The sequence below is a fragment of the Papilio polytes genome, unplaced genomic scaffold (assembly GCF_000836215.1).
Source record: "Papilio polytes unplaced genomic scaffold, Ppol_1.0 DF824102.1, whole genome shotgun sequence".
Lineage (NCBI taxonomy): Eukaryota > Metazoa > Arthropoda > Insecta > Lepidoptera > Papilionidae > Papilio > Papilio polytes.
In genome coordinates this window covers 1,603,739-1,618,998 of record NW_013525102.1, presented here as the reverse complement: position 1 = coordinate 1,618,998, position 15,260 = coordinate 1,603,739, and the positions used below count along the sequence as shown (strand labels likewise).

Genomic DNA, 15,260 nt, shown 5'->3' with positions numbered 1-15,260 from the left:
AAGCTTCCCTTCCCGCCCCCGGCCCCGACACCTCGCACCCTACGCGCCCCCTTCGATCGTACCCAGCTCGATTATTAAGCACTCATTCAAGCTCTAACTCCCTGTTATTGCTATAGCAACGCGGTGTTGCGGCGATCGGCCTTACTTACCCTGCTTTTTGAGGTTCGAGATGGTAATAATAAAGCAATAATATTAAGTACTGACCATTAGCGGAGCGCGCTGCCGGCGACGTTGCCTCCTTGCTGCGAGCATTCTCCTTCTCCTTACCATTATTACCTGAGAACAAGGAAATTACAATTGCTGTGATAAAGTAGCATCAAGCATCAAGTATTTATTACGACAGCACTATTTGTAATGTTACAAGGAATCAAGTTATAAATATATAGGTATCCACTAAACTATAGATACTGAAAATTAAGATTTACGGCGATTAGGATTTTATATCTAACTAACCAAACATAGATGTGACCTAAGTACATAACGTACGAGTAAATGGATCAAATAATTTGTAGTAAAAATAATTTCATCGCAAGTCTGACGGCATAATTGTGTCTCAGTAGATTTTTAATTTATATTTTAAAATGTATAATGATTGTAGTAAGTCAAAATGTATGTAACGTTCCCGCATAAAATCTTGCCAACCCAACCGATAAAATGGCGATAAAACTTTCGATACCAGTGCGCATTGGAAAGACGCCATGACTGTAAAAAATGTATAATAACAACCGCAAATAGATGTAAGAAATTAAACAGTAATCATTAATAGGTTAATCTACCGTTATCTTTATTTGTTAGAGACCCATAATCGTATGTGTTTGATTTGTAGATATTTGTATAACAATAACGATTTACTATTTTATAGATTTCTCTGATAGCTAAGTGTTAGAAGACGTGCTCTAGAATGTTGAAATATAAGTATTGCACAAGATTTATCCCGTCTAGATGCAAAAACCGGTTAGATTTGGATCGAAGCCGGAAATACGTGGAGATAGGAGACGCGGGGTGGTTGCGGAGCGGGTGTCGCACCGCACAGCGTCGCATCGCGCATTCCCTCAACTAGAGATGGGTCGTTAACAAAAAAAAAACCGTCAACGAAACGTTACGTTACTTTGCTTTAAGTTTTTTGATAAAGTAGTTTATTTTGTTAACTTCTTGAGGGCATACCAAGTTTAATCAAAGATGACTCGAATGAATTCGACGAAAAAAAATATCAATGACTTGTGTATAGTCCGTTTAGCTATATATTACTAGTTTAATGGAAAACAGTTACGTTGACTGTAGATCGACGGTTGATGCAACTATTTCGTTGAATCCACGGCCATCTCTACCTGCACTCGGACCCTCTGCTTCGCCGCGCCGACCGACCGGTCTCCGTCCCCCGAGCGTTCAACCCGCCGACACTCGCGAATTTACAATCAACTTTCCCTTATAATGTATCAAGCGATAATTAGCTATCGCATTTTAAGGATGAATCAACATGAACTCGAACTGTCTCTTTAAAATAAGAACAAATTGATCCATAAGGAATTGAACTCATAAATCGATGTATATTTTGTGCCTAATATTTTTTTTAAGGAAAATAACTTCGCATATAAACTTTACACAAATTGTGATATTTTAACGAGTAACGAATAAGGATAATTAGTTTTACTAAGCGGTAATTGCATGGAAATTATAAATCCATAAATAATAACAAATGATTTATTTAAACAATTTAATAAGACTTTCTGTTTTTATAGTCGCGTTGACAACTCAAGAATTATTTTTAAATTAAATGAGTTTTGTATGCTTTTAAGCAAATTTTTGATAATTATAAATGTATAAATTTCTTCTTCAAAATCTCTTTGTTGCCCTTCTACATTACTGTAATATTATAGTTACATTAGATAATAATAATATAAGACCTAATAAAACTTACAATACTTTTGTTCTACTAAAAGGGAAGAATTTTAACATAAATTTTGGCTGATCATGTAATTTATTACCACTATTTGATAAGTTGCAATAAGAGCTAATAGTCTGTGATAATAGCGCTATAAAATTAATTAGACGATTGCAACGTCGGAGTTGTGTTCATGGCAAAGGCGCGGCCTTGGCAGTGGCGTTCACTCGCGGCCCCTTCGCCCCGCCACGCCGCACATTGGCCACACCATCTGTGATCACATCCCGTACGATGTGTCTCCTTAAACATACTAACGAAATACAAATAACTAACTGTTTTCGTGCGGCTTCATCCGCATGAAATTCTAAAAACTCTATTTTATTGTTTACATTTGTTTAATTATCAATTGCAAATGTCAAAATAACTGTGACTATAATAACCTTACTTTAATTTATTTGCATCCTAAGTGTAATAGCTGAAAATATATAGCCTAAAGCGTGACCTAAGTGTAGAGCTTTTTATTAATGAAAGAATTATTCTAAAATATGCTGTGATGGCTGACATCCTATGCCACGAAGTAGGGTGTGTTTACGTATTATTATATTAGTATAGAAAAACAGATTAAATCGAAATTTAAATAATCGTATAAATTTATTTTATTCCTCAATATAAAACCGCAATGATTATTTCAAAGTTTGACCGCTGTTGCCAGCTTACAGCAGAATATGTAGGAAAACTGATCATTCTGACCACATCACTAATGAACCCTATAACATTAGTACTGGCAATTAAACTCATGGTGCTATATCGGTTATACGTGTAATTAAGTGTTTTTAATATTAAAGGAAACAAATACACGAGCTATATTAAGAATTGACGCAACGAACATGTGTGGTATCGAAAATGTATGTTCACATCACAAACCGAGTTTATAATTTTAAATGTGTGTACAGTTTTATATTATTTCAACAAAACGGACATAAATTTAGACTTTTCCGTTCTGTTTATAATACAAAAAATTCCATAAAATGTTCAATTGTTCAGTTTCCTGGCGTTGGGTTTTCCATTAAATTCTAAACACTTTTACCTATTTTTCTAAGCTCTGACTTTAGTTAAAACTACCGGGTTAGTTAAAGGTGATCTGTATAATTTATCATGAATTCGGATGTATGACGAATAAGTAATTTGTAAGGTCCTAATATCAAGGAGTTGGTGCAAGTGAAGCGCGGCGCCGCGCGCTGCGACTTGCCCATATTGGATTACTACGAGGCCGTACTCAAGCGTGTGATACGAAAGGATACTAAGGTTAAGCTTGGTAATATCACGCACTACTCACAACTTGATTTATATTGTTTCCGCACCATAGTGTCGCTAACAGTTTAAACTGACTATATTTAAAATTGTTTTTTACTTCCTTACCCTTATTAACATTAACGAAATACTTAAAGAAACAAGTCTCTAAGTATTATTCAAATGTCTAGAAATATACGTTGAAATTGTTTAGGTTATAAATATTAAAATTAGTCGAAATTTTAAAAAATACACGATTGATGGATTAAAAGTGGTGGACTCATTTTTTTAATTTTAGAAAATGGAAAGATTAAAAAATACATTTCTATAAATAAATGATAAAACATATGTTCATTTGTTTAATTTGAGTGTACCAATGTCCTTAAAATACAAGTCATTTTTTTATATGACTGTACGGTGCCATATGGCGTTCATGGGTCGACAAAGTCGTGGCCGTAAAAGCTTTGAGGTTGCCTGACTGTATGGTAAGTTATATGTATGTTTGAAAGAACGTAGTCATGCCCAAATTATGGTGTCTTATAATTAATTTCTAACTTTTTCGTTTGATTTTAAACTATAGTTATCTATAGTATAATTTACTGAAATTACTTAAATAATTAGTTAAATTAGTTTAAAAATACCTTTAGAAATTTGCATCAACATAAAATACAACAGTTAACATTAGTAAACAATTGTATTAAATTTTCCTCAACTTTCAATTACATCCCTGAAGTTGTTTTATTTTATTTTTTCCATACATTTCAATAACATCTGTTTCTATAGAAAGTATACATAAATAAGTATTTATCTTTAAATATAAGTTTTCATATTTATATAGAGATAAATTATACAAAAATAAACAGCTATCAGTTTCACATATTGTACAAATAACATAAACAATATGCGGAAAAGTGAGCACATTATCGCAAATTGTTCGTACATTGTTTTAATATGGGGTTGTTGACCAGTCGTGGGTACAGTCGCCTACGTATGCGATCTTAGTTAATGAAATATCGTCTTGCAGCTCAAAACTAATTTAAACCTTACCCCTTCTTGCAAATAAATTGTTAAGGTGTTATCTATATTTTAATCAAATTAGATGCAGCACTGTATCTGTTACATAGTGTAAAACACGCCATCTATACAATATTTATCGACCTATAGCGTATTACATGTTCGAATTCTTGTCTTTTTTGAGATGGCACACAGCGAAGGATGCTGACTGTACTTATAGCCGCAGCCGCTTGCCGTATGAGATGTCGATACGAGAGGCGCTCGTGGCTTCGTGTGATGTCGGTTCGGTCTCGGTATGTCATCGACCGGATGTAGTCGTAGATTCGGAGTCGGTCGGAGACGGATGTGCCGCCATTTGCATTCATGTCGCACACTCGCCGACAATGCGGCGGACTATCCTACCGGAATAACGATTGTGGCGAGCACCAATATATTTTTTTATTTTTTATTATACATGCATAGATGATTTCAGACAGTGCTAAGCTGTTGTATACTTGCTAAACATTTGCTACTGGAAAAACCTTTTTTTCTATAGTGAATGAGATGCGAAAGTATGTACGTTTGGATGGATGTTTGTTAGAAGGCATATCCTACACGGCTGAAATGATCTCCATGATACTTGGCTTAGATGTAGAGCATAGTCTGGAGGAATACGTAGCCTACTTTACCATTCCACACGGACGGAGTCGCGGGTGACAGCGAGTAGACAATAAATGATATTGTCAGCGAGTGAAATGTGTAAATATAATTTGTCAATTCAATTGAATTCGTCTATACGTGCTTGTAACTCGACAGGTACTTTATCGCGTATTGATATTACGGGGCGTGTGTGCAAATTTTATTGACACGATAAACCACTTGCGATAATTTTATTTTTGCTAAGTGGGACTGTGTTATACTTTTAAAAAATTAAATGTTGTTGATCATATTTGAAGGCTCATATTTGCAGTCAGTTGTTAAGTGACTCACTAACTGAAGCTTTAGTATGACAAATCTACACTGAGCGTCGCCCTTAGTAAATTATTAATGACTGCTGCTGTATGTTTTTAAGCCGTGTTATCTATATTTTTCAAAATAAAATATTATTTTTTAGAATTACACTAATCTTAGTTAACCCAAAGTATAATTATGGCTGTATCCTTTATCTCTGCAATAAATAGTTTGGTTTATATAACTATAAAGTGTTGAACTAAAAACAAGACAAGAAACAAACAACTAGCTTGCCAATTTAACATGCTATACATTTCGATTCATCTTTGATGTCTATAATTTAACCAGGAATATATTTCATAGAATAAAGACAAGCGCCAAGACGAAATCTAACAAGAAGACCCTGAAAACAAGGGTAACAATTTTAATTACTACATACTGAAGCCAGAAACAACAGTGCGGAAAACAAGGTTTTCTCACCACGGTCAAAAGTCCGAATTCTATTTATAACTTGTTATTACGAACTAGGAATGTTCAGGTACAAACGTTGAGATATGTTAAAAATAAAGATGAAGAAATATACTGAAGCAATACTCTATACGTGTGTAATATGAGGTTACTAATAAGGTGTTTTAGTATTTCTTGTAATAAAACTTATGCTAGTTGGTACCAGTAATTCAGTGGAGTATCGAGTAATTTGGTAATTAAACGTGTCTGAATGAAATAGAAGACCAGTAGATTAGGAAATCCATAACATAGACGAGATTGTTAGCTACTGAATTACATATATTATATACTAGCTTTCGCCCGCGACTCCATCCGCGTGGAATTAAAAATGAAAAACAAAAAAACACAGACGAATTGAGTACCTCCTTCTTTTGGGAAGTCGGTCAAAAAATACGTAGCCTATGTTGTCTTTCAGACTACTCTCTATGTTTACGCCAATTATCAACTAGACTCGTTCGGTAGTTTAGGCTACAAAATCTAACATCCATCCACCCATCCATCTAAACTTTCTATTTATAATATTAGTAAGATTCTCTACTCAAGTAGAAACTAGACATGATGGAAAATAAGTAAAATATTACAAATATAAGAGATATCTCGTTCTTTATTATTTATTACAAATGAAACTTAACGGATTATGTTGTATATCCATTAGTAAATATCAATGAATGCAGTCATATAAAGATAAGTATTTCGATTATTATGATAAGGTTTTCAACGATATTATGCAAGGTTATGATTTCGAGAATTGAAGAATCGATTATTTAAAAAAAATCGATTAAGGATTGACATTTATTATAATAAGATAGATAATGATTTCCGGGAAAAATACATTTAAAATGATGAATTTCTTTTCCATTACGAGTATATTGTTAATTTCTTTGAATGCATATTTACCAAAATTGTCGTTGGACTACAAACGACAAAGATGATATCACTTTGATTAAACGAACTTATCAATGATAAACGTTGTATCGGATTGTTTATCTGTATCGGATAGGAACAAAGGCGTTGTACGTATATGTAATATATTACATACTAGCTGTTCCTGTGCGGCTTCATCCGCATGTAATTATGAAGATTTTATTATATTTTTTACATTTGTTAAATTATCAATAGCAAATGTCAAAATGACATGACATGATGACAAAGCATGGCAATTTGGCTTCCTTGATGTTGGCAGCAACTTATGGTCAACTTACCCACAACCCTAAGGTTTTTATCCAAAATATTTACCCCCTTAGTTTAATGGCGTGAAAATATATAGCCTACAGCTTGACGTAAGCGTTGAGTTTTTTTTATTAAAAAAAACAATTATTCAAAAATATGCTGTAATTGCTGACATCTTAGACAACAAAGAAGTGTGTGTTTGCTTTATTATAATAGTATAGAAGTATAGATATTACGTACAAATCGAAGTACGACAGTTTGTTTTCTCTCATACTGAACTAAATTGTACTGTTACATTTAGTTTATGGTAATAAATAACACTTTACCAGGTGCTTATACAAAGTTCACTTTCTCATATACCATTAAGTTCGCTAATAAAATTTGATTTCACAGACTTACCAATGTAAAACGTGTTAATTACGAACAAAATTCATAAATTTTATGAAACCACTGCACTGCAGATTTTTGATGTTGTTATAATCTTATCAAACTAATAATCAGGATCCTAGAAGTAACAAGCGAAATATTAATGAAAATACAATTCAATTTTTATGCCAAATAAATGATTAAAAACTATAAATAGCGAACCTCCACCTCTTTTGGCGACCATGATGTTTATTTTCGTATGGTCGAAGAACTCTGGCGACGTTCCAAACATTTTGTGACGATGAAGATTTTTCGAGAAATTTCATTTGTACCTAATAATACATTAAAACTTTCTCCGGAATGCATACGAAGGTATTAAGAATTCGGTTGTAATGGAAACGTTTAAGTATTAATATCGAGCGATGGCGGTGCCAATGGCGATGGCCAGGTCGCTCGTATGTAGGGCGCCGGCGCGTTCGTATCGGCCTCGACGCCCGACCGGTTGCCATCTTTGGAACTACGACCGGTTTTGACAGAATACGTACTTACACTTTGCAATAACAGTTAACTTTTACGCTAATAAATGTAGTATTAAACGAATGAATTATCTATTCACGTTTGTAAAGGCCGATTAAATTTATAAATCATCGGTTTGATTCAGCGCGTGAAGAGTAGGAGAGCGTTCTGCGAAATGTATTTATCACAGACAATAAATAATAGTGTAGTCAGTTCGCGTCGGATATCATAACTATCTCCTTTCACGTCTCTATTAATCATGGGATAGGGTCGTATCGGCAATCAGCATGGCCATGGCCGGGCACAGCACGATGACTCACAGTGTCAGGCAGGGCGCGCGAGGGACGTTTGTGAATCATGCCATACCATTATGCACATATTGATGTCGCAGGTAACAGAATCGCTATTGTATGCGGTGCTCTATTGTGCAGTCGAACTTTTGAGGTCCCCGTAAACGATTGTTAATGCCGTATTGTTACACCGTTCGTATGCGTAGGTTCGTTATTTAGATAGGAACAATAACAGCGCAAAGGCTGAAGCGGGATTTAAATATCGGACCCCTTTTTTGGGGTTGCAAAGGGGACAGAATGGCACGTGTTTGTCGTACGAATTCATAAATGTTTGATCGTAAATTTCGAAAATATCAAACGCAAGCACGTATTTTTTGTTTTTGCTGACAATATACCCATTAATTTCTAAAAGAAAAGTGAAAATATTTACATAGTTAATTAGGTATCATGACGACTAATTAGTATTGCTAATGTATTTTTAAATTTTAGTTCATGATATTATCTAAAGTTTTTTTTATTAATTATATACGTTAGCATTGCAATTATTCGAGAAATTCAGAATTAATTATTAAACTGAAAAGAAAGTTGCAATAGCGAACTGACAATCGGTACGCGTTTATACAAGTGCTGCCATCTATTATCAATGTGAGTCAGTTTTTTAGTTGTAAAACGTTTGGTTTTATCAGCGTAATTAATTTTAAAACAAACGTTGTAATTTGCTTCGGTTACGGTAAATATATCTTTTACAATTATACATAAATATATAATTTTATTAAATATGTAGTTTTAGTAAGAACCGGTCGATGTCCATACCTACGTGACTCAGGCAAACGAATTGTTTAAACTAACACTTTTAGAAGCCTGTTTATTTTTTTAATCAGATTCTCACCATGCAATGACGTAAGTCTTTTTTATAACTCCATTGGATTATTATTTTAGGATATATACATCCGAATAATAAACCAAGTAATGACTTGCAAAGATGTATTAAAATCTTTGATAAAGATTTCATTGGAAATAATGGTTTATAGCATATAAAATCGGTGATTCAATTCTTTCGATATTGTTTACAAACTAAAAAACATGTTTCAATATTACTGGCCATAAAAATGTTATTGTTTTCTTATAAAAGCTCACTAATAATCCTAAATGCTGTTACTAACTACTAACTACACTGTTATTCCTCATTTCTTGTCCCATGTTACACATCTTTAATATCTCATACTCATGAGATCTTAATACTGTTGGTTTCAAGTGGCTTGGGACACGATAACTTAAAAGTCGTACAGTAGACGTCTTAACTAAACCAGACAGAAACACAGTCGTTTATTGATAGCCTATCATTTACTAGACATTTTAATCGATATTTCTATCTCCGTAATAAATTCTTTATTATGTAAATTTGATTTTTTTATTCGAATGACGTTTGATTTAATTTAAAATTATTCCATTTAAAATTTAGTTTTGTAGAAAACGTTTTACTTCAGAATAGACAATATTATGTTTATTGTGCAGTCTACCTACAACAAAGCTAAATTATGATCACACTAGCTTTCGCCCGCGACTCCGTCCGAGTGAAATTAAAAAATAATACAAAACGTAACCGATGTTACTCACTGATAAAGTAGCTTTTTAATGGTGAAAGAATTTTTAAATTTGGCCTAGTAGTTTTGAGTTATTTCATTACAATCAAACAAACAAAGTTTTCCTCTTTATAATATTAGTATGATGAATCTTTAAGCGTGCGCACGGCTTTGTTTAAATTATCGCACAAAATTTGTGCGATTGAATCGCAGCCCATTCAACTGTTTAGTTGCACAACTAAAAATCGAGTATTGTGCGCACATAAGCTCATAGGAATTAAAACGCGACAAAACAGTTGTGCGATAGTTCAGTGTCAGTTGTGCGTACGTTCTTAGTTGATAAATGTCTGCATTTGTCTCGTAATTGTGAATGTATTTGTCTCTCATTCATAATTCTTTCAAACAACGTCATAGCGATATACGCCGGTAGTCATGTGTTGTGATTCCATGATAATCTATTCATATTTCCTATGAAATGTGATACATAAACGACTCTAAGCAGTATTATATTAAATGCATAGTATGAGACATAATGATTTGCATTTATGCTGTGTCGTTCTAATTGTATTTTTTTTCATAGCAGACTGAAGTTTTCGTTATAATGTCTCGATTCTAAAATATTCTCGTAAAACAGTTTTTCTCAAATAACTTTTTACAACTAGCTGTTTCTCGCAACTTTCTCTGTATGAATTAAAAAAAATATATACTATGTTACTCACAGATAAATTTCTTTTCTAATATTGAAGGAATTTTTACAATCGGTCTAGTAGTTTATACACGTATACACGTATACACGAATCGAATACATACAAAAATACAAATCTTTCTTCTTCATAATATTAGTATACATTTAGCGACCCTTATTCGGGATAATTTTCACAAAATAATTGAAGAAAATAAATAACGTAATGGTCGCGATTATTTGAAACGTGATTAAAATTATAATTATTTTGTAATAATTTACGGACATTTTAATCGTAATTACGGATTAGATGAACGTATGTGATTGTACAAAAACCCTATGTTCCAACAACGAGAGTCGCATACAATGATGTAGGAATATTTACATTTCGCTTTGTCTTGATACCTACTGACTTGTTTACGCGCAAACAACGCAAGGCAATAAATGTTTGATTTGCATATTGTGTAATTTTACATATATATAATATGTACATTATCGAAATGTGCCTCGTTCTACATAAAGATAAACATACAGCATATGTGAAAATATGAAATAATATTAAAGTGAACAGTCTAAAACGTGGTAAAACCATTTACTCGTACGAAGACGTATCCTTGTAAATGAGAATTGCAATATGATCTACAATCTCATGGTTGGGAACGTGAGTTAAATAACTATGTAAATGAACTTCAATGTTTACGAATAAAACTTTCCAATGTATCAATAAATAGGAACATTAACAAACCACAATCGTATGAGAGACAAGTAATACAAGATTAAGAACATTCTACACATGCTTTACAGGTGTACCAAGCAGTGCCATTAAGCAAGAGTTGCAAATGCTACGGGGCCCGCGAATTTGGGGGCCCCGTGCTCTAACGCCTGTCCGACAGTAAAATAATTGTTTTATTTAATACCCTAAATTGGAGAAACTAAAGCAAACTAAGGGCTCCTTGACAGAACTAGCTACAGGGCTAGCTCGCGCTGGCTTTTGGCACTGGTACCATCTTTGAGAAAGCACTTACGGAAGTGTTTCGCCTCCAAGTTATGTTGTATATTTATATCTAGAGAAATATAACGTTAATTTACCTTTTCTTATTAATAAGCTCGTGACTCTACGAAGCGCTTCTCGCGGTGATTTCTGGAAGAATTTGGGCGTTAGGTTTGGCGGGAGAGTTAGCGGCTTGCGCGCGCCGGTACCTTCCCACGCCACGGGGTGGTCTACGCCTATCTTGGACGATGTAGTCAGTCTGTCTAAGTGTTCTGTCGACGCGGGCCTGGAACAAAAATAACATATTAACAAACGATAGAAGTGGTTTTAGAAATAGGGCCTTAATTCCTTCAAGTTATTTGCAGAAATGTCTATATTAATATTATAAAGAAGAAAGATTTATATACATTTGTATCTATTCCAATAATCATAAATTACTTGGACAATTTAAAAAATCATCTCACCATTATAAAGCTACATTATAATTGTAGTAACATAGTTTGTTTTTTACTAATTTTAAAATTCTCGTGGGCGAAGTAGCAAGCAACAGCTAGTATTAAATATATTGGGACATTCTTTGGCTATGAATTACTCACTAAAACATAAAACGTTTGGTAACCATTGGTATCATCTATTCACTATATTTTGAAAGAAAATTTGGGTCTGTCCCACCACTGGCTGATAGAGGCTCAGATAGCTTAAAAATGACGTCACTGTCAGATAATGGAACAAAATCGGATATTTCCATCACATATTTTACACGTTGGATTGTTATCAGACAACTTACAATTTGGTGGGACAGGCCCTTAGAATACAATACGTTATTTTTGTTTATATACATGTCTTCTGCGGTTGAAATTCATAATAAAATGTATCTGTATCTGTATGAGTATTAATTAGAGTAAATCAAAGTATTACCAGTAAATTTAAGTTACCTGTGTCGTTGTCGTGGGTACCAGCCGCGCGGCGGGCCGCCCAGCCGCAGCAGGTCTGCGCCCGTGCACACGCCCGCCGCGCCCATCACAGACCCGCGCCCGTACCCGCCCAGCGTCGCTGAACTCCCTGCACATACCACATTATTTTAATGCCCAAGAACTTAATTTACTATCGACAAGATTTATTAAATTTTTCTATTACCCATTAATGTGAAAAGCACACGTCGACACAATCTTTAAATAATGTAGTTAGTCACTAAAAAATAGACCAAGCACTAGTACAAACGTAATATCCGAAATGTTTTTTTATCAGCTTGAATTATTTCTACAATTTAAATGATTAATAAGGTATATCACAAAATTTTACCTGAGCAACAAAAAAGAAAAATCCCTAATACAGGAACAACTAACTTTAAGCGACTCTTCCGTTTTTTAATAAAACTCTCGATGTTTCTGCTCTCACTATTTCAACACGACTAAATAAATTATGAAATTAAAAACAACGATTTGCTATTGATTAAACTATTATATGTTTTTATATTGCGTAAATATTTACGTTTTCTAGTAAACATTTACGTAAAATGGTTTTGAAAACAAAAATAGAACAATACCATAAAAGATGTCATGAATGTCTATTGTTACTGATTTCTTGAGCAAAGGGCTGCATAGACGCATCCACTAGATGCTTTAAATTGTCTCTACCGTAATTAAATACTAGCTTTTACCCGGGATTTCGTCTTCCCAAAATTAAAAACAGCATAGTAAGTAGCCTATGTTTTCTTCCAGTCTATGTTCTACATCTATGACAAATTTCATTGAGATACCTTTAGCCGTTAAGATATGTAAAAACCTCAAATCTATCCATATTTTCTTTCGTATTTATAATTTTATATGATATAGTTGTCTAGGTATTTTCAAATGGAATGATAAGGACGGCATCATCATCTTGTCCTTCTCCCATTCATGTACGTACAGGAGCTGATCTTTCTCCAACTAAACACCAAAATTCTCGACACTGGCAGATTCCGCAAAGGAAGGAAGGCTTACATGATCTATAGCCCTAATCTATGATCACTTGAATTGCATCCATACTTGCCTATGGTCTGTATAGAATTCATAGTATTGTTGCGCGGCGGCCCCGTGGAGTTCCTGGGCGGTGTTCGAGGCACGTCGCAGCCGCGCGCGAATACCGGCGTCTCGGGCAGGCTCGCAGATGTCTGCAGCGGGCCGCGGGACCCCGCACTCGGCTCTCGGTTCTGACGCTGCAGGGTGCGTCGGCGTGCCCCACTTGCACCAACATCTACAACGAAATAAGAATCGGAGTGATAGAAAGTTTCTAGAAAAATACAGCTGTATAAGAGATCTGAATAGAAACAAGCTTGTAGCATTCTCATTTAAATAAAAAATAAAGTCAATTCCTAATAAGGTTGACAAAAAGTTTTATAAAGCGACATCTATGATATTTTTGTCCGAAACATAAAGCTGCATTCCACGACTCTAATCACTTAGATAGATAATAGATGGCGCTAGTAGTCTAAATTGCACTACAAAGTAAAATAGGTAACTTGAGTAAATAAATAGCAAGTAGTTTATAATTAACGATAAAAATTGTTACCTGTTGGTAAAGTTCTTCTGTCTGTGGAACCAGATTTGAAGTTGCTGCTCCTGCGGTTCTTGTTGTATCCGGCCTCCATGGAGCGCGTCTTGAGGCTGTTGGTGGCGTCCCGGTGCGGCGGCACCGCCGGCGGCTCCGAAGGCCTGCCAGGTGCAAAGTACAACATCAAATATAATCAAAACGAGCCTAGCCAAGGCTTACGTTAAGAGTATCCACCACGCTCCTCATACTACCACGACTCGTAATAAAACACTTTTGGTTGCTTTTAAATCATTATCAGCAAGACATCCCTAATTCTGTATGTCCAATTATTTTTTATTTACCCCAAATAAAAAGGGTTTGGTTTTTGTATCTACTTGTAAATAGCAGAATATGCATACCTCCTTCTAGACTCCAGTGTGGGGGTTGGTAAGGTATCGGCTTTTTTAACATGACGGCGCTCAGTCGGTTGCATTATCTCCGTGTATTCGTCCTCGACTTCTTGCACCGGGGACGGCGGCAGCGGAGGGAATTTAGGAGACTCGGGAGTCTGAGGAAGGGGTCCTCTCTCGTGGCCGAGGTTGGGCGACGGGGGCAAAGGAGGCCTGTACGGGTGTTCCACTATTTGGACATTTAGTGGAAAGTCTCCCCCGCTCGACACCGCCGAGTCCGACGACGAGGGCTGACGCACTAAGCCAACGGGCGCGTCCTTCGAACTGGTCGACTTGTGCATACTGTTCGACCGGCGGCCGGATGACCGGTCACGGCGGTCCATCGACCTGTTTTGTATTTCATTGTGGCTGGATGACTTCTGGATGTCGTGTCTCCTATGCTTGTCCCTAGAGCTATAACGGTAATTGGTTTCTAAAATCTCCTTAGATACATCATCACAATACTCGTCCTTATGTATATTCCAGTCTTTAGGCATGTACGGTGTAAAGTGTTTTTGGTCCCGTCCCTGACTTAGAATAGCGCTAATATTATTTTCGATCTTGCGGAGCGGCGAGGTGTCCCCGCTGGAGCCGGGCTCCCCGCTCTCCGCGTCCTCCTCCTCCTCCACCGTGGTGATGAGCGCCTGCCGCCCCGCGCCGTTCCCCTCCCCCTCGCCGAGACTCGGCAGAGATATCACTCGGACTATGTTCGGTGGGACCGTGGTCAGCTCGTTCACCGTCTCGTTACATTCTATTTGCGGAGCTTCCTCCACTTTTCCTTCTTTGATTAACGATTGAATGTTATCGAATGTAGACGAATACTTTTTGAAATCAGTAAATCTGTTCTGCGGCGACAGTTTGCTTTGAGAAACATTACTCTTGGGTGTTACGGATTTTTCTGCATTAACTTTTCTGCTCTTAGGACTGTGTCCGAAAAATTCCGGGTTGATGTACCTATCTTGGCCGTTGTTGAGATCTAAACTGAGTCTGGACTTGGGCGACGTCATCTCCTTGCTAAGTCTGGAATTGGGCGTGGACAGATCTATGCTGTACCTGGAGTTGGGAGTGTGCAGCTCGCG

At 35.8% G+C, this 15,260-nt stretch overlaps 1 protein-coding gene across 1 annotated transcript in view; it reads right to left on the bottom strand.

Annotated features, from left to right (window-relative positions):
- LOC106099436 overlaps positions 1 to 15,260 on the bottom strand; it is a 121,037-nt gene that overhangs the window by 10,976 nt on the left and 94,801 nt on the right. Inside the window, exons 8-13 of the mRNA XM_013277994.1 lie at positions 14,152 to 15,254; positions 13,772 to 13,914; positions 13,253 to 13,456; positions 12,157 to 12,283; positions 11,320 to 11,507; positions 205 to 276 (exon numbers count right to left, since the gene is read on the bottom strand). Coding sequence (XP_013133448.1) covers positions 205 to 276; positions 11,320 to 11,507; positions 12,157 to 12,283; positions 13,253 to 13,456; positions 13,772 to 13,914; positions 14,152 to 15,254 — 1,837 coding nt within the window. The remainder of the gene's footprint in view (positions 1 to 204; positions 277 to 11,319; positions 11,508 to 12,156; positions 12,284 to 13,252; positions 13,457 to 13,771; positions 13,915 to 14,151; positions 15,255 to 15,260) is intronic.